This window comes from Oncorhynchus kisutch, linkage group LG2, assembly GCF_002021735.2.
Source record: "Oncorhynchus kisutch isolate 150728-3 linkage group LG2, Okis_V2, whole genome shotgun sequence".
Lineage (NCBI taxonomy): Eukaryota > Metazoa > Chordata > Actinopteri > Salmoniformes > Salmonidae > Oncorhynchus > Oncorhynchus kisutch.
The window spans coordinates 44,001,106-44,019,894 of record NC_034175.2 but is presented as its reverse complement, the minus strand read 5'-3'; the positions used below and the strand labels follow the sequence as shown (position 1 = coordinate 44,019,894).

The window sequence follows — 18,789 nt, the reverse complement described above, 5'->3', positions numbered from 1 at the left end:
AGATGACTTTTATTACTTAACCTCTATCCCAACTCACAAATAATTTCGCCCTCATTTTGTGAAGAGAATATTACGAAAGATAATATTAAGAAACACGTTTGTCTGTACATTTTGTATTCGTGCAACAGAAATTCAAAAGGAGTTTCAATGCAACGGAAATGTATTTTCTATTTGCGTGAAATGTATTTCTAGAAAATCCACACAAAATGCTTGTTGTTGGATGGTTGTAAAGAAATCGTGTTTAGGCCACATCAGAGACATCATCAGAGACATGGCAGGTGCATTGGGAGACAAATGAACCCAGACGCCCAGACTTGCCCAGATGGACACGTGTCTAGGCGGAGAAGCAAAATGTATTAAGGTAACTGCTTTTGCATCCATCCTTTCTTCAACAGGCCCTACTTGGGACATGTTTGAGAAACAAGTCCCGTCAATCAGTGTCAATTAGAGGAGCGTTCAAAGTAAGGCCACATCCTGGGTGTCAGATGCTCTCTCCATACTTGACAGCAGGCTACATAATTACTCTGCACAGCCTCCTGAAGAACCTGGGGTCTGTGAGTGTGGACGGCTGCATATGAAAGGGCTGCCTTTCATCCGCCTCTTACATGTAACTATCTACCTCCTGAAGAGAGAGGGTTCCACAGTGTGGAAGAGGAGCGCTCCATTGGAAGCCTCTTGTTTCATGTCCAGCCTAAGTCCCTTTCAGTTATGCACACAGCAGTCATGCGATGCCATCATACCTGCGGTGATCTTCAAAGCCAGCTCGTCTCTAGCAGCTCTCATTTTGCCCAATCTCTCTGTGTTGGGGGATACACACACCGTCAATACGCTCTTCCTTTATTGAATGCATGAGGAGTGAGTCTATGTGCACTCATACTGGGCTGCTCCACCTCCAGTGTCTTTTAAGAGGTGTAAGGATGGCTTTCTAACAACTGAGCCCAAATCAGCCTCTGGGATGGGGGAGTATAATCACATTTGACTGGCTGTGTGGATTGTAGCAGGCTTCAGATCATTGCCAACGTGGCGCTTTAATTGTGCTCTGTATGTGATGCGGAATTTGCATACCATCCGCTTTGGCATCAGTAATAGAATAAATTAGCACAATTTCAGACAGAATCCTACTGACAGAGAGACTCAATGTTTCCTCTTCCATTTCTCATTATAGTAATTAAGAAATATTAAGACATACATATTCATCCAATATTCATTCATTTTCTTTTGTATAAAAAATGAAAAACTAGACTACAGTATCTATGAATTTTGGTATTAGAGAAATGTACATTTGTTCAGTATAATTCTGTGATTAACGTTTCAATATTCAGCGCATTATTTTTCCATATCCGATATTGGAAGAATAAACGACATTGCTCTTCAACAGAATTTCGATGAAAGAGTATTTCATGATTTCCTTCATTGACATATTACTTTAATCTGTTTATGTATTTGAAGCCAGGAAACAAAACAAAGCTTGAAGGTACCCCAAGGAGCTTGTAATTGTGTGGGATGAGCACATCTGGGTTAATTCTCTCTGGGTTGTCTGCATGGTGACTGAAATATAGGCTTGCAGGCAGACTATTGCAGTTGAAAAACATGGCCTTGCATCACCTCTCCCTATTCATAGCGTTTCCAACTAAATTATTCATATTTTTGTGAATTTTATTTTGTGAAAGTGCATGTGTTTTAAATGTTTCATGTGCTAAATTAATGTGGTTTAAACATGTATCGAAAAAGATTCTAGCTGAAAATATTAGATGTTTATTTGTTTTTCTGTATATCATTTTGGAGTGTGGGGACAGGTCTCTGTGGTCCCGGGAACAGGAAATGGTTGGTAACCAGATTTAGAAAATAACCCTTTCTCCAACAGCCCACCTCTGTCTTTAGCTGTGAGCAGTGGCAGCTCATTGATGATGCGTGACTCATCCATTGCTCATTATCAGCCCACGCTCACTCTGACTCTTCCGGCACAAGCTCTCCTGCTTTGGATCTGAGATGGGGGTTGTAGAGGGCGGGGAAACTGCAACGATGAAGCATAAGCAGCCTCCTGCCTCACTGTGATTGGCCAGTGCGATCCATCTAATCTGTTGTGACTACTCCTCTTTCCCCTCACTCTGGTAATGCTGGCAGCATCCATCCACAGTACACACTGTGCTGTTTCTGTTCCAGAGAGAATATATCAGTTCTGCACAGGGAGGAGAGGATTAACACAACATCAGCTCATCTGCGTACACATTCAGGGAACAAATGAGCACCCAAGGCTTCTTCTCTTTTCTATCCAACTCCAACCATCACAGGATTTGAGACTCTCATCGTTGGAGCATTGTTCATCCAATTCTTACTGTGGTGAGAGGATTTAAAGGAGGACACATTCTTTTGCGTATTGGATTTTGCGATTTGTGTGTGCTGTTTTTGTTCACTTAGTTGAGAATTGTCCAATTGGAACAATGCAATTAATATTACATAGTTTAAACTAGCTCTAAGCATCCAGTTTTTTCCAGGGGGCCTCTAACTTTTTGGACTGCGCTAGAAGGTTTGCTGCTTGTTCATCTGATTTGTCAAACCTGAGTGTCAGAATGCCATCCAGGGAGTCTTACGAGGTCCAGAAGGGAGAGAAGTCCCTGGTGCAGAAGGCCAAGCAGGAGGCCAACCAGCAGGACATACTGGCAGCTGCTCTGGGGATGAGGATCTCAGGACCCCAGAAACCTCCAGCCACAATCTGGCAGCCTCTCAAACTGTTTGCCTATTCACAGCTCACCTCGCTGGTCCGCAAAGCCACGCTGAAGGACAGCAGCCTGCCGCACAAGTACGAAAAAGTCCACAACTTCAAGGTGAGACAGATCGCCACAGGAACAGTAGTTCTGTTGCATCTCTTCATGCCATTCCACTCTAAAATATGGCTTGTATTTCAGCATGTTGTAGACAGGCGGTGTTTTTTTGTAGTATGCTGCTGTGGTGGCAGTTGGCCACCAGAAGGTCTGTTTGGGGGGTTATGGGGTGAGAGAAAGCCTGAGAAAACAGGACTGTTTTTGGATCTGTCCACTGAGTGTTTTTCAAAAGGAAATCTGTTGGGCGGTCTGTAGTCCACTGTTGTTGGTTCGGGCACCAGATGGGGAGATTAGGCGATGGAAATGTGGGGGGGGGGGCAGTGGAGGAGTGGTATCCCCATTAGGCTCCAGTCAGCAGGCTTAGCCCCTGCTCTGCTCTGACTGTTTGGGTTAGTTAATGAAGTTGGGAGCTGGGGGAGAAACATTCCCTCAAAGGTTCTAGAACTGCTGACACTTACAGGACTCCTGCTTCCCTCTTCCCTTATTTATTTATTACTCTGCCATGCAGTCCATGCTGAATGCGCCATTAAATAATTTTAAGGGTCTGTCACACATTGAACTGTATCAAGATCCCTTCACAACAGGAAGCAGTCTGGGCTGACATGGTTAGGGTGTAATAGTTATTGACAGAGCATTAAAATGAATAATCATCCTAAACCTTCTGTACAGCCAAGATATCTCTTTGAAGTTATGATTACAAAATATGATTTTAAAAAATGAACATTGGAGACAAATTTAACCAGAAAGGCCAGACATAACAACCAGTGCTAAGTTTTATGGGTTAATTAAATGTTCTGTTTTTTACACACACACACACACACACACACACACACACACACACACACACACACACACACACACACACACACACACACACACACAAAAACATGTTTTATTGTCACGTACACCAGATAGGTGCAGTGAAATGTGTTGTTTTACAAGGTCTGCGATAGTAGTACGGCGCCCCTGGAGCAAATTATGCTTAAGCGCCTTGCTCAAGGGCACATCGACAGATTTTTCACCTTGCCGGCTCAGTTATTCCAACCAAATAGAGTAAGGTTTCCTTTCCCTGTAAACCATGAATCACAAAAGAGATTCTAACCATCCTGCAAATAGTATAGTCTGATGAACTCACAGTTCATCAGACTTGATACCATCTTCTCTATTGCATACCGTGGCGGATTGTTTTACTGCTGATCTTCTCATGCTTTCTCTGCTCCCATAGTGAGTTCACACAGTGTATTGTTGATGGCGCTAGTATTCTCACCTCATATCAAAGGGGCCATTATTGCCTCCGTCGTGTAGGAAAACACCTCAGAGGGTGGCAGCACTGCCTCCTGCCCAGAGGTCTGGATCAGGCACTCCTGATTGGCTGAGCTGTCGTTATGTTGCCTGGCGGAGTGGGAGCTCCCTTCCCTGCGTGAGAATCCTTTAACCGTTGCCGTAGCACATTTCCATGACAACATGCCCCCTCACACTGGCACAGGGTCAACGGTGACCACCCATCCTCCCCTGTTCTGCATCACCATCACATCACCACCACCACTATTCAGCCTGGCCACTCATTAATGGTTAGCATGGACTAGACATCCTGTCTGATTTGACTGGGCTCTAAACGCCCCTAATCTACAACACACACACAGAGATAATCCCTTTATTGAACTAGTTTAAGATGCCGGCATTGTGGTTTTCTCCAGGGCAACCTGGGGAAGGTATGGTACCTGTGCAGTACATGACTGCAGCTTCTTACTGCCAGCTCTCTCTCTCTCTCTCTCTCGCACTCTCTCTCTCTTACTATCCTCCAGGTCCACACGTTCCGGGGACCTCACTGGTGTGAATACTGTGCCAACTTCATGTGGGGGCTGAAGGCTCAGGGAGTCAAGTGTGCAGGTACGTACTGTGCTATACTTAACAGTAGACAGCCACTATACAGCTGCTGCTCCTGGCTGCTCTTTTCTTAGCAACACGCTGTTCACTATTTATGTAATGGACTTTTATGTTCTCACCCCAGTATGTGGGTAACCTGTTTTTTAATGTGAGTGTTTGTAAGTATGTGTCCTATTGCGTCCCTTAATCTAAAATCCCACCATGTGTTGGGAATAGATTAGAGGAGTTGTATAATAGAGTGAAATAAGAACTCAACATCAAGCATTTACTCAGTGTGATGTAATCCATACTCCCACTAATGTGAAAGCCATGCTCTAAGAGCAGATTGTGTGTTACTGTACTAATGAATGAGAGGTCAAGTTGATGAGTCTGCTTATAGCTACTATTCCACTGTTCAAATGACAAGCTATAATGAAAATTCCCATATTCTCACATAATGTTCAAAGCAGTTGTTTTTCACTCAATGTCAGACTAATAGTGTACTTATATGCACTCTATATGCACTCTATATCCTGTCATATTGATCAGTCCATTATCATAATGTACAGTGGCGTTCGGACTCAGACTATCTCTCGCCCTCTCTCTCTCTCTCTCTCTCTCTCTCTCTCTCTCTCTCTCTCTCTCTCTCTCTCTCTCTCTCTCTCTCTCTCTGCTCCAGTTGCAGGGGAAGTGGGGGGTTGAGAATGCCTCTGTGGATTCATGCGGAAATACTCACTTGATGGTCTCTGAATAGATTCACAATGTTCTAACACGTGTACGTCGAGGCCTATTTATCCAATCAGGGCTGATATTACTAGTTGAGTGATTTTGCTGCCTTTTGAACAATAACCAGTAGCTGATGTTTTGGAGCCATTTACAAGATGTACAGTATAGTCATGAGATTCCTTTGTTCCCATCTAAGTGTTTTAAAAATGTTTTTTGAATGTATTATAGTGATTTTATATCATTTTTATTATCACAGGATATTAGGTAACAAGCCATTTTATAAAGCTAGGATAACATAAAAATGTGGTATAATTGTGGCATCCGATGAATGTCGTATGTCTAAAATGGGATCATATTTCTGCGGTGAATGCATGCTTTGCCATTGTGAAGGTCTCTAAAAAGGATGAACTAATTAGCTTGAGAGCAAACGTTTTTGGATCACACCACCCTAACAAAAAAGAAAACATGTCAAATTTGCAGTTTTACGTGTGAAAAATCGTACTTTCACATATGAAATACAGTATCTGTTTTCACATGTTGAGCTTAAACTTCCTTCATTTGTGAAACCATATTTTCATATGTATTACATTTAGAGTTCACATGTTAACACCACCTTTTATTAACATGTGAGGAGAATTACATGTTTTCGCCTTACATGTGAATTGCAGTTTCTCATGCAATTTGTGGTTTCACATGTTAACTTTCACGTGGAAATTGGATATGTAGTTTCACATGTGAAAAACAACCACATGTAAAAATCGAATTTGCAGTTTCATATGTGAAAAACTTTCACGTGATTGATTCACATGTAAGAAAACTTGATATTTACTCCAATGTTTGTATGCAAAGTAAATGTAAACAAACATGTTTAAAACAAAAATGTTGTTATCATGGATGGTTATTCCATGCATTCTTAGCGTAATCTATGGATTTAAGAGTGGTTGCATTTCTCCAGCCCCATCCCTCTGCTTTTTACCGAAACTGTGGCGGGGATACACTTTGTTAATGTTTAAATTAAAGATTGCGGCTTAAAACACCTTCAATAGAGTAATAGTGTATTTATATGGTGTAATCCTCTATTAAGTGAGTTACTTTTGCGCCATTAATATCAAGCAAAACTTCTGAAGTCGAGAACAACATTCTTCGAATTGCCAACAAAAATAATGACACTGAAAGCAAAACATAAACCCGAAAGTATTAATAGCAAAACCAAATATTGCAAGGAAATACTTTTTAAATGCGAGGGGAAAAAAACGTATTCAGTGATAATAAAAAATTAAAAAATTATAATGATAACGCAATTAAATATAACGCCTCCCTCTTTTCTGCAATTTTTTGTTGTTACCCTGGCCTTTGCTTTCCATGCCTTTTTGAAGTTTTGTCACATTCATTCCAGCAATATATCACCCTGCATCCCACTTCTAGTTTGCCTCTGAAGCTAAGCAGGGTTGGTTCTGGTTGGTCCCTAGATGAGAGACCAGATGTAGCTGGAAGTGGTGAACATAATCATGTGAAAAATAATGAAATGTGGGGAAAAAACAAGTGAGAAATTCACGTGTCCAAAAACCATGTGAATGATTTCACATGTACAAAATATCCTAAATTATAAAAAAATAAAATAATGTTTTTATCATTGTTTTTTGATAAACAGAAGTCCCCAGGTGTTGATAATGAGGTATTAACGTGGACTGATGTGTGTGTTTAATATATTATTGATGTGTCACAGTGAGCCACACATATGTCTGTGGAAGCTGAGCCATGAATAATTTATGCGCTGCCTTAGAAAGCAGATGACAATCGAATGAAAAGCGCCTATTTTTGGAGATTGTCTGTAGACTTTTTTTGCCATTCCTTCAGACAAAACCCATGGCGACCAGAATCTAGGACAGTGAAGTCTTATGTGATGTTTGAATTTAGCATTCCAAAAATGTGCTCCCCCTTTCTTTCTGTATGTGTTTTTGGGCAAGTGCCAGGAAGCCAGACCCTGCCAGTGCTTGTTGTGCCACATTTCCTCATCAGAGGATGCCCCCCAGTCTCATACCATCATGCCCATGAAGAAAACAAAGCTCTGGGCTCTGAGCTCTGAGCGCTGGGAAGGAACTCCATTTCCTCCCGCATTAAAAACCAGAGAGCTCGGTCACACAGCCCATTCTCTATTCATCCCCATTCTATGCAACTACGATGGTGCCGAAGGGGAGGGCTGCCGTCTTATCGGCTCTTAACCAACCATGCTATTTTGTTTGTTTTTTCGTGTTGTTCGTAACTTGTTTTGTACATAATGTTGCTGCTACCATCTCTTATGACCAAAAATCAGAATTGCGAATGCTCACCTCAAACTGGACGAAGAGTTCTTCTTCAATGAGTCGGACAGGAGGGATATAATACAGACACCCGACCAAGCCCAGATCCCCGTTATTCGCTGGAGAAGGAAACGCAGATTTCGCGGAAAGAGATCAGGGTGCCTTACGAGGATCAGGCGACGAGTGGCTAATCTGCCATTGCCTTCCGTCCTGCTAGCTAATGTTCAATCGCTGGAAAACAAATGGGACGAGCTGAAAGCATGTATATCCTACCAACGGGACATTAAAAACTGTAATATCTTATGTTTCACCGAGTTGTGGCTGAGCGACGAGATTAAGAACAAACAGCTGGCGGGTTATACACCCCATCGGCAGGACAGAACAGCAGTCTCTGGTAAAACACGGGGCGGGGGCCTATGCATATATGTGAACAACAGCTGGAGGTCTCAATGGTTTTGCTCGCCTGAGGTAGTGTATCTCATGATAAGCTGTAGGCCACACTATCTACCTAGAGAGTCTTCATCTGTATTTTTCGTAGCTGTCTACGTACCACCACAGACAGATACTGGCACTAAAACCGCGCTCAATGAGCTGTATACAGCCATAAGCAAACAGGAAAACTCTCATCCAGAGGCAGCGCTCCAAGTGGCCGAGGACTTTAATGCAGAGAAACTTAAATCAGTTTTACCTCATTTCTATCAGCATGTTAAATGTGCAACCAGAGGAAAAACTCATTCTCGACCACCTTTACTCCACACACAGAGACACGTACAAAGCTCTCCCTTGCTCTCCATTTGGCAAATGAACTCCTGCTTACAAGAAAAGCAGGATTCCTGCTTACAAGAAAAAATTCAAGCCGGAAGCACCAGTGACTTGGTCTATAAAAAAGTGCTCAGATGAAGCAGATGCTAAACTACAGGACTGCTTTGCTAGCACAGACTGGAATATGCTCCGGGATTCTTCCGATGGCTTTGATGAGTACACCACATCAGTCACTGGCTTCATCAATAAGTGCATCGATGACGTCGTCCACACAGTGACTGTACGTACAGTACATACCCCAACCAGAAGCCATGGATTACAGGCAACATTCGCACTGAGCTAAATCGGAGAGCTGCCGCTTTCAAGGAGCGGGACTCTAACCCGGAAGCATATAAGAAATCCCGCGATGCCCTTCGACGAACCATCAAACAGGCAAAACATCAATACAGGACTAAGATTGAGTCACACCGGCTCTGACGCTCGTCAGATGTGGCAGGGCTTGCAAACTATTACAGACTACAAAGGGAAGCACAGCCGAGAGCTGCCCAGTGACACGAGCCTGCCTACCAGACGAGCTAAATTACTTCTATGTAAGTAAGACTGAAACATGCATGAGAGCATCAGCTGTTCCCGGACGACTATACGATCACACTCTCCGCAGCCGATGTGAGTAAGACCTTCAAACAGGTCAACATTCACAAGGCCGCAGGGCTAGGCGGATTACCAAGAAGTGTACTCTGAGCATGCGCTGACCAACTGGCAAGTGTCTTGACTGACAGTTTCAACCTCTCCCTGTCTGAGTCTGTAATACCAACATGTTTCAAGCAGACCACCATAGTCCTTGTGCCCAAGAATACTAAGGTAACCTGCCTAAATGACTACCGACCTGTAGCACTCACGTCTGTAGCCATGACATGCTTTGAAAGGCTGGTCATGGCTCACATCAACATCATTATCCCAGAAACCCTAGACCTGCTCTAATTTGCATACCGCACCAACAGATCCACAGATGATGCAATCTCTATTGCACTCCACACTGCCCTTTCCCACATGGACAAAAGGAACACCTATGTGAGAATGCTATTCATTGACTACAGCTCCGTGTTCAACACCATAGTGCTATCAAAGCTCAACACTAAGCTAAGGACCGTAGGACTAAACACCTCTCTCTCCAACTAGATCCTAGACTTCCTGACGGGCTGTCCCGAGGTGGTAAGGGTAGGTAACAACACATCCGCCACGCTGATCCTGAGGGCCCCTCAGGGGTGCGTGCTCAGCCCCTTCCTGTACTCCCTGTTCACTCATGACTGCACGGCCAGGCACGACTCCAACACCATCATTAAGTTTTCTGATGACACAACAGTGGTAGGCCTGATCACCGACAACGATGAGACAGCCTCTATAGGGAGGAGGTCAGAGACCTGACCGTGTGGTGCAAGGACAACAACCTCTCCCTCAACATGATCAAGACAAAGGAGATGATTGTGGACTACAGGAAAAGGAGGACCACGCACACCCCCATGGCATCCACATCACCAACAAACTAACATGGTCCAATCACACCAAGACAGTCGTGAAGAGGGCACGACAAAACCTATTCCCCCTCAGGAGACTGAAAAGATTTGGCATGGGTCCTCAGATCCTCAAAAGGTTTTACAGCTGCACCATCGAGAACATCCTGACGGGTTGCATTACTACCTGGTACGGCAACTGCTCGGCCTCCGACCGCAAGGCACTACAGAGGTTAGTGCGTACGGCCCAGTACATCACTGGGGCCAAGCTTCCTGCCATCCAGGACCTCTATACCAGGCGGTGTCAGAGGAAGGCCCTAAAAATTGCCACCCTAGCCATAGACTGTTCTTTCTGCTACCTCATGGCAAGCTGTACCGGAAGCACCAAGTCTAGGTCCAAGAGGCTCCTAAATAGCTTCTACTCCCAAGCCATTAGATTCCTGAACAGGTAATCAAATGGTTACCCAGACTAGTTGCATTGCCCCCCCCGCCCCCAGAGCGCTTCTGCTACTCTCAGTTATTATTTATGCATAGTCACTTTAATAACTCTACATACATGTACATATTACCTCAATTACCTCGACACCGGTGCCCCCACACATTGACATTGACTCTGTACCGGTACCCCCTGTATATAGCCTCGCTATTGTTATTTACTGCTGCTCTTACTTTTTTTTAAACATTTCTTTTAGGTATTTTCTTAAAACCTCATTTTTGGTTAAGGGCTTGTAAGTTAGCATTTCACTGTAAGGTGAAGTGCTAACACCTGTTGTATTCGGCGCATGTGACACATACAATTTGATTTGATGGTGGAGAACTACATATAATATTATATATGCTGCTGCCATTAGAGATGGTGTATCATGCTGCTGCCATTAGAGATGGTGTATCATGCTGCTGCTATTAGAGATGGTGTATCATGCTGCTGCCGTTAGAGATGGTGTATTATGCTGCTGCCATTAGAGATGGTGTATTATGCTGCTGCCATTAGAGATGGTGTATTATGCTGCTGCTGTTAGAGATGGTGTATTATGCTGCTGCCGTTAGCGATGGTGTATCATGCTGCTGCCATTAGAGATGGTGTATTATGCTGCTGCCGTTAGAGATGGTGTATTATGCTGCTGCCGTTAGCGATGGTGTATCATGCTGCTGCCATTAGAGATGGTGTATTATGCAGCTGCCGTTAGAGATGGTGTATTATGCTGCTGCCATTAGAGATGGTGTATTATGCTGCTGCCGTTAGAGATGGTGTATTATGCTGCTGCCGTTAGAGATGGTGTATTATGCTGCTGCCGTTAGAGATGGTGTATTATGCTGCTGCCGTTAGAGATGGTGTATTATGCTTCTGCCATTAGAGATGGTGTATTATGCTGCTGCCGTTAGAGATGGTGTATTATGCTGCTGCCGTTAGAGATGGTGTATTATGCTGTGGCATTAGAGATGGTGAGATAGAGAACCATTGGGGATCCCAGGTACGGTAAAGGTTAAACTACATGATAATGTGTTGATTGGCTACCAGCGGGACTGGACCCTTACCTCTTTCCCCACCTCCAGTGTCAAACCCTTTTAGCCATATCAGAGCAGAGCTTATCCTCACTGGAGTGTCTTCTCCTCGCCATGGCAACAGAGCTGACAGTGCAGTAAAGCAGTGTCTTTCTGCAGGCTCCTAGGCTCCCTTGGGGCTCTCCCACCACATCATTGTGTGTGTGTGCGTGCGTGCGTGCTCACATGCACAACACCAGTTCAGCAGACCTGTGCCTGGTGAGAGGCTGCCCTCTATTACACTGCCTGTCTCATACCCTTAAGAGAATCATCTCTTAAACGTAATTACATTTCTGCATCAATGCACATGAATAAAGCCTGGTGAAATTTCTCTGAGGGCCCATATTAATCAAAATGTGTATAGTTATACCAGTAGATCATAGTCTTTTTGTGATTTTTTAATTATTGATATTTGAGGAGCAAAATTGATGACATATTTCCTCTGAATCTAGGTCTGATGTTGCCCGCCGTGGCTGAATTTCTGACTGCACGGCCATTGTGTGCGAGCCCAGATTCTGGGGGAGAATGGAGCATGCATGCCTGACTCTCCCTCCTCCAGGCCACATTGTTTTCAGTGGCCTCTAATTCCTTCTAAGAGCCTCTGTTACAAAGCGGAGCAGGAGTCACTCTGCGTCTGTTCTCTGTAGGCTGCTGTGCTGTGCTCAGTGTGCTGTGCTCCCTACAAGCTGATATCTGCTCTGATTCTGAGGCAGGCAGTTGCACCCAAGGCAGGCAGTTGAGGCAGGCAGTTGCCCCAATCACTAGTACTGAAGACCAAAGCAGCGTGAGATGCTCATTAAAACTACATATTCACTGCTTAGAAGAGCATAAATGAGGAGCATGTTGAGCTACAAATTATTTTTGTGTGTAAAAATTACAAAACAAACCAAGCTACATAGGAAAATCAAGAATAATTTGGTAGCTATACATTTGGTAGTTATAAGATCAAACTTTGTGGAATTTGTTATGAATTATTTTTATGCATGAATGGCACTCTGAATGAGGGATTGTTTGTGGACCTGTGTTCCACTCCGGTGCTCAAGGTGACTCCAATAACACCCCTGGCAGCTGACCAGTGAGTGAAGTCAACAGCTAGGACAGAATTCTCCAGTCATCCAATGACATGCCGACGGCAAATATTGATCAAGAAGATGTAGGCCTTAGCAAGCAAAAACAAAACAAGCCAGTCAACTAAAATGAAATGAGCAATTTGGGGGATGCAGGCTAATCATTTTGTTACACTTCAATGCTCAATCAGGTCTATTATTTCCCTGGAAGATAGTATCATTGGAAGATATCCCTCTTAGGTTGTCCACTCTGACTCTCCTCTTCCTCTTTTCTTTCAGATTGTGGCCTGAACGTCCACAAGCAGTGCTCCACTATGGTACCCCGCAACTGTGTGCCAGACCTGAAACACGTCAAGAAAGTGTACAGCTGTGAGCTAACAACTCTGGTGAAAGCTCACAACACCAAGCGACCCATGGTAGTGGACATGTGCATACAGGAAATTGAATCAAGAGGTGAGCAGAAGATAGATGGCCATGGCTCTATTAAAATACTTGGAAATGACACCATTCACTCCCTTTCCTTTTCAGGAAATTTTATATTTTGAGAATTGTAACGGAATTGTAATGTGATGGACTTGCACACAAACCCAATTCAGTGTAGGGAGTAGAAGGTGAAGGACTAATGATTGTAACGTTGGTCCTATCCATTAATATGACTTGGAGAGCTGATGGGAGGCCTGGTAATTGTACATGTGTAATGGAGAATAGTTTACTGTGTTGCTGCTGCTGCCTCAGTTGATTGCATTCCAGTTGAATCACTCAACGGTGTAAAACCCTCATTTCTACCTCATTGTCTAGCCCGGTAATCTACGTCTGTAACTAATGCTATGTTTGATTTATGTCTTTATTATTTTGTCCAATGGTGCGGAAAACTATTTGCATCTGCCCATGTTATTCCCTGCGTGCTATTGTAGACATTCTTAATTTCTCATGCATATTGAAGAGCTTTTAATGACATTCTCTATGTTGCCCAAGGTGACCGCTGAAGGTGAATTTGCCTCTATTTATTTTGCTCTTGGACGCCCACTTCAGTCCTATGTTGTGTTATGTAAATGCAGAATTTGTCATTAATCCCCCTCTATCCCTCTGTCATAGGTCTGAAGTCTGAAGGGCTCTACAGAATGTCTGGATTCAGCGATTCCGTCGAAGATGTCAAGTCGGCATTTGACAGAGGTGTGTCTTCTTTTGACACCCCTATCCTTCTGTTCGGGTGTTAACAAACCCCTCGGGTGCCTCTCACAGTAGCGTGCTTGTCAGCTCTTAGTGCCTCCATGTGTGCTCAATGTGATGGTTTACATTGAACTAATCTTTGAGTTAAATGTTGGCAATGCGATGTGTTTGCATATTTGTGATTAATGGGAAAGTGACACATTTGTGGAGGGATTCATCTCCATCTGGAGAGCATGGCTCATCCTGACACGGTCCACTCACAGGATTTACAGATAGGGCCATGGGCCAGCTCTGGGGATGGCAAATTATTGGACTAGTTCAAAGGCCGTTATTGGACTAGACCAAAGGCTGTAGCTGACCGAAATGTAATTCACCGTAGTATTAAACCTCCAACTTCATTTATCTACTCCAGTTAAAGAGGTAGTTAGCCTGCCTCGTTCTCTGCCCAGTGCAGAGTGAGTTTAGAAATGGATTGAGGGCAACCCTGGAGCTATGGGCTGAACCTTAGCTAGACCAGTGTATGGGAGATCACCTATGACAAGAGTGTCATTCCAGCTCACAACACTGTGATATGTAGACCCTCAGAATTAGGCCATGGCCTGCTCTGGATACTGTGTCGGACTCAGGAACAGTCGGAGGAAAGCAGGCCAGGCGAGTCAAAGCAGAGGACCAGCCTAGATTTCATCCCCCACGGTGACACAATCCCTTTAGTCCTCACCTTACGCTATACCACAAGTACACCATGCTGATTGAACTCAATTTCCTTGAGTTCAATCAGCAAGACGAATGTAATGCAATGTCTTATGCACATCCAGACAGTTCTTCCCTCTTTTCTAACAAATGTGTTATATCTCTTCACAGATGGTGAGAAGACAGACATCTCTGCAAACGCTTATGAAGATATCAACATCATCACGGGAGCACTTAAACTGTACCTCAGGGATTTACCCATTCCTGTCATCTCGTACGATGCCTACCCCAGGTTCATTGAGGTTGCAAGTGAGTTCAACAAAAGCAGCTTTTTCCTCTTCTCTGCTGGTTAAAACCATGTATAATTGTTTCAGTCACGCACCAGCACCACGGAAAATGTACCATGCAAGAAGAACTACCATTGGTGTGCCTTTTCATATATGTGGTTGAATTATGTAAATCCCTCAACATTAAAGCCATGATGGATTATGGAAGCATTCAGTGAAAATGTATTCAGGTCTTCCTTTTTGCTCTGTGAGTGTTCAGAAATGATTCTGCAAAATAGATCATGATGTTTTTGAGTTTTCATTGTTGTGCTTTATTGAATTTCCACTATTTATGTATCGTTATTAACAATCCTGGGCATTCAGTGGAGAATGTAATGTACTTTCATGCAGTCCACATAAAATGAGCATCAGATGCTTCTCTCCCTTTGAAGTTCTTATGGTTCTGTTTTAGAAAATGACTCTTGTGTGGTAATCAGTTATATCGACTTGAGTGCACTCCGATGTGAAGGGGAAAACCCTTGTTCCATGTCATTTCGCCAAGCCATGACACCCACCATCTCAGATTGTTCTGAAATTTTTTCTGTAGTTAGATAAGGTAAGATTCACATTCCCGAAACATTATTTTGTTGAAATGAAGTGTTATCTCAGAGAAATTAAGCTAATTGATTGCACCCAAATTGTCAATTTTAATTTATAGGATTCAGATAATATTCAATAATATAGTACCCAAACTTCTTCCTACCAATGCGTAAGACACAATGAATCCAAAATAATAGTCAAAAGCCACCCACTGACGCCCACACCCATGCCAACCCCACCCCAACAACCAGTATACAGTATCAGTTCTCTATGTTTGTCAAGTAGTATAACGCCACGGCTTGGAGTATTGCTTCTCCATACTATGAAATGTATTCTCTGTGAATCATTTTTTTTTTCATTATTCAGAGAAATTAGTAATTGAATTCACTCACATTATTTACCAAAAAGTAGTGTGAAAATACCAGGTTTTGACCACTAGATGCCACTGTACCTGCTATACAACCGCACTCTTTTATCCAAATACTGGTCTCATTTGTTTTATTCAATAGTTCACAACATTGCCTTTGCAACTTTGGGTAGAAACCCAATAGATTTGCCTCATGATTAAAATAAATTGTGTGGTCATCCTCACAATTCAAGCCAGTCCTCCATGAAAGCAAATTAGTTTGTTCTTATTTTACGCTTTAACCTGTGTCCAGGAAATGTCCCCTTCAAAAAAGGGATTAGTTACTGATAGACCATTCATAGTGAACAAGCAAACCATTAGGCTACAGCAGTTCTAATGGTTTCAATTTTAAGGTCTCTAATGGTCTTCAATGGTAAAAGGCCCAAACACACACTGTATAGTGTTTTGCAATTGTAATGGAATTGGGTTGCGTTGGGTTTAATGGTTTATGTCACTAATCACAATACATATAGAGCCACAGCTTCAGCTATAAATTAAAATGGCCAATTTGGGTGCAATCAATTAGCTTAATTTCTCAGAGATCAAATTATATTTCAACAAAATAATATTTCAGGAATGCTTATCTTACCTGTTTCTAACTACAGAAACAATTTCAGAACAATCTGAGATGGTGAGTTTCAAAATCGTTTTTCTTGTGCTTTTTTGAGGTGGAACAACCCACACGATAGTAAATCATTTCAGTGAGAACCATTGAGCACGGATATTTCTATGGGAGGTTTTGAGAGTGTCTTGTGAGAGTCTGTAGACAGAGAGACTGCTCTGCTTTCACCCCGTGCTTCTGTTTGCTTCTCAGAGCTGGAAGACCCAGAGAAGCAGCAAGAGGCCTTCCGTGAGGCTCTGGAACTTCTGCCTGCAGCACACAGTGAAACCCTGAGGTACCTCATGGTCCATTTAAAGAGGTGAGTTATTGACACCCTCTAGCTTCTCTGCAAAACAACGTGTTACCCTGGTGATTTGTAAGAGCATCCTTGTTTATCTGAGACATATGGTTATAATTGAATGCTCAGATTGTTAATTGCCTATCCTTGATGTGCCTCTTCTACAGGGTAACGTTGAATGAGAAGGACAACCTGATGAATGCCGAGAACCTGGGCATTGTTTTCGGGCCCACCCTCCTGCGTGCCCCAAACCTGGATGCCATGACGGCACTCAACGACATCCGTTACCAACGGCAGGTGGTGGAGTTCCTCATAAAAAATGAAGACACCCTCTTCTGAAAACATACATCCATTCTGCTGAGATATGGAAGGAAAGAGACACTTTTTTTTGTAAAACAGCTTGATGCTGCCTAATCACTTTTTTTGTGCGAGGACTTGAATAGTAAGGCATCTTTGTATTACATTTGTTATATATCCATTTCCACTTCTAGTGGATTAGTGCTGAACCACACTTTTTCTTCCCCTGTAACGGGTGTGGATGATGATGTACCTTAAACTTGCATGTCTGTCTCCCCATTTTTGTCGGGGCTTGTGTAGAACACTGATGGACCAGACTTGGCCACGTCTTTATTTTGTATAGCTTTGTAGAAGTAACCCAGCATGTGGTAAAGATTGTGAAACATTGTTACTCTGCTATTATTTGTCCTGTAGATGTACAGTACCTCCCGCCCGGTTGCCTATTAGGCAATTGTTTTTGTGAAACATTGTATACCTGTATCTTCTCTGAACCTTTGTAATGATCTTTGACTGATCCTGTCTTTTTTGCCTTTTCAGCTGTTTTATATGCAAGTCTTCTTTAAGGGAAATTCAAAGCCTCTTTCAATCAGAAAACAAGTAATCAGTGTACTTTTAAATGTTCTGTTACATTTCCTGACAGTCAAAACTTTATTGCATTCAAACTACTACATTTGTGCAGTTAATGTTTTTTTATTGTAATATTTGTTTACTTAATTTGCTCATGTACATTTTAATTTATTAAACCTTGCTTTCTGAAAATGCACTGGTATGGCCTGAGTCATCGCAATTGTTCCAGTAACAATGAAGCTGTTGAATAAGCATTTATTGCAGTGCATGTTCATTTTAGAATATGGTACAATATGTCCAGACACCAGACATTGAAGTACATGGCATGCTACATTTGCGTGCACTTGCAAAATGACCTTGATAAAGGGGGCTGTTCCTCTCAATCTGCATATTGAAATGAACAGGCAGTGCTACAGACGGCCCAGGGCCCACATGACCGTGTGCAGCGTCCCCTCAAACTATGTGTCAATCACAATGATTCGCTCTGAGATTAAAACAAAACCCACAATACCTTTAGGCACGGCCTTCTCTCCATCCAGATTTTTAATTGCTGGATACATATGCAAACATTGTCACTTGGGGTTTATGTATTTTTAGGTTTAATTAACCCACAAGCAATTTCTTTCCACACATTTTCCAAAAGCCAGTGATGTCTTATCTTCCTTACTCGCGGCTCATTATAAGATCAAAGTGTACCCTTGCATTTGTGCTGCCAGTGAACTAAAGCTGTTGTTATTTTGGTTCATGTGTTTTTCCTGATTGATTCATACACTTTCCGCTGAGGGGTATACTATAAAATAGGATCAATGAGTTAGCCAGCTAACTTTAATAAGCAACCATAAAAAACGTTTGATTTTCTGATTCATTAAGAAGGCTAAACAGTCAGGTCCATAATTATTGGCAACCTTGATAAAGATGAGCAAAAATGACTGTATAAAATAAATAATACAAATACTGAGCTATATTGTTTGCAAAAAAAACAACATGAAATTAGAGCTCTTTGGCCATGAGAAAAGTATCTCATACCTACAGTAAAATATGGTGTTGGTGTCTTTGATGTTAACGTCAACTTTACCAAGTAACAGGACATTTTTTGCCAAAAACCTGAGTGCCTCTGCCAGGAGGCTGACACTTGGCCGCAAGTGGATCTTCCAGCAAGACAATAACCCCAAGAACTAATCAAAATCCACAAATAAATGGTTAATTGACCACAAAATCAATCTTTTACAATGGCCATTTCAGTCTCTGGACTTGAACCCCATTGAAAACCTGTGGTTTGAATTGATGAGGGCCGTCCA

At 42.7% G+C, this 18,789-nt stretch overlaps 1 protein-coding gene across 1 annotated transcript; it reads left to right on the top strand.

Annotated features, from left to right (window-relative positions):
- Window positions 1-2,097: 2,097 nt before the first annotated feature.
- Window positions 2,098-17,687, top strand: LOC109866794 (N-chimaerin-like). The gene is made up of 7 exons (XM_020455632.2): window positions 2,098-2,825; window positions 4,628-4,712; window positions 12,876-13,049; window positions 13,692-13,769; window positions 14,628-14,765; window positions 16,543-16,648; window positions 16,795-17,687. Exons 1-7 carry the CDS (start codon window positions 2,571-2,573, stop codon window positions 16,964-16,966), a joined length of 1,008 nt encoding a protein of 335 aa, XP_020311221.1. The 5' UTR covers window positions 2,098-2,570; the 3' UTR covers window positions 16,967-17,687.
- Window positions 17,688-18,789: the final 1,102 nt, after the last annotated feature.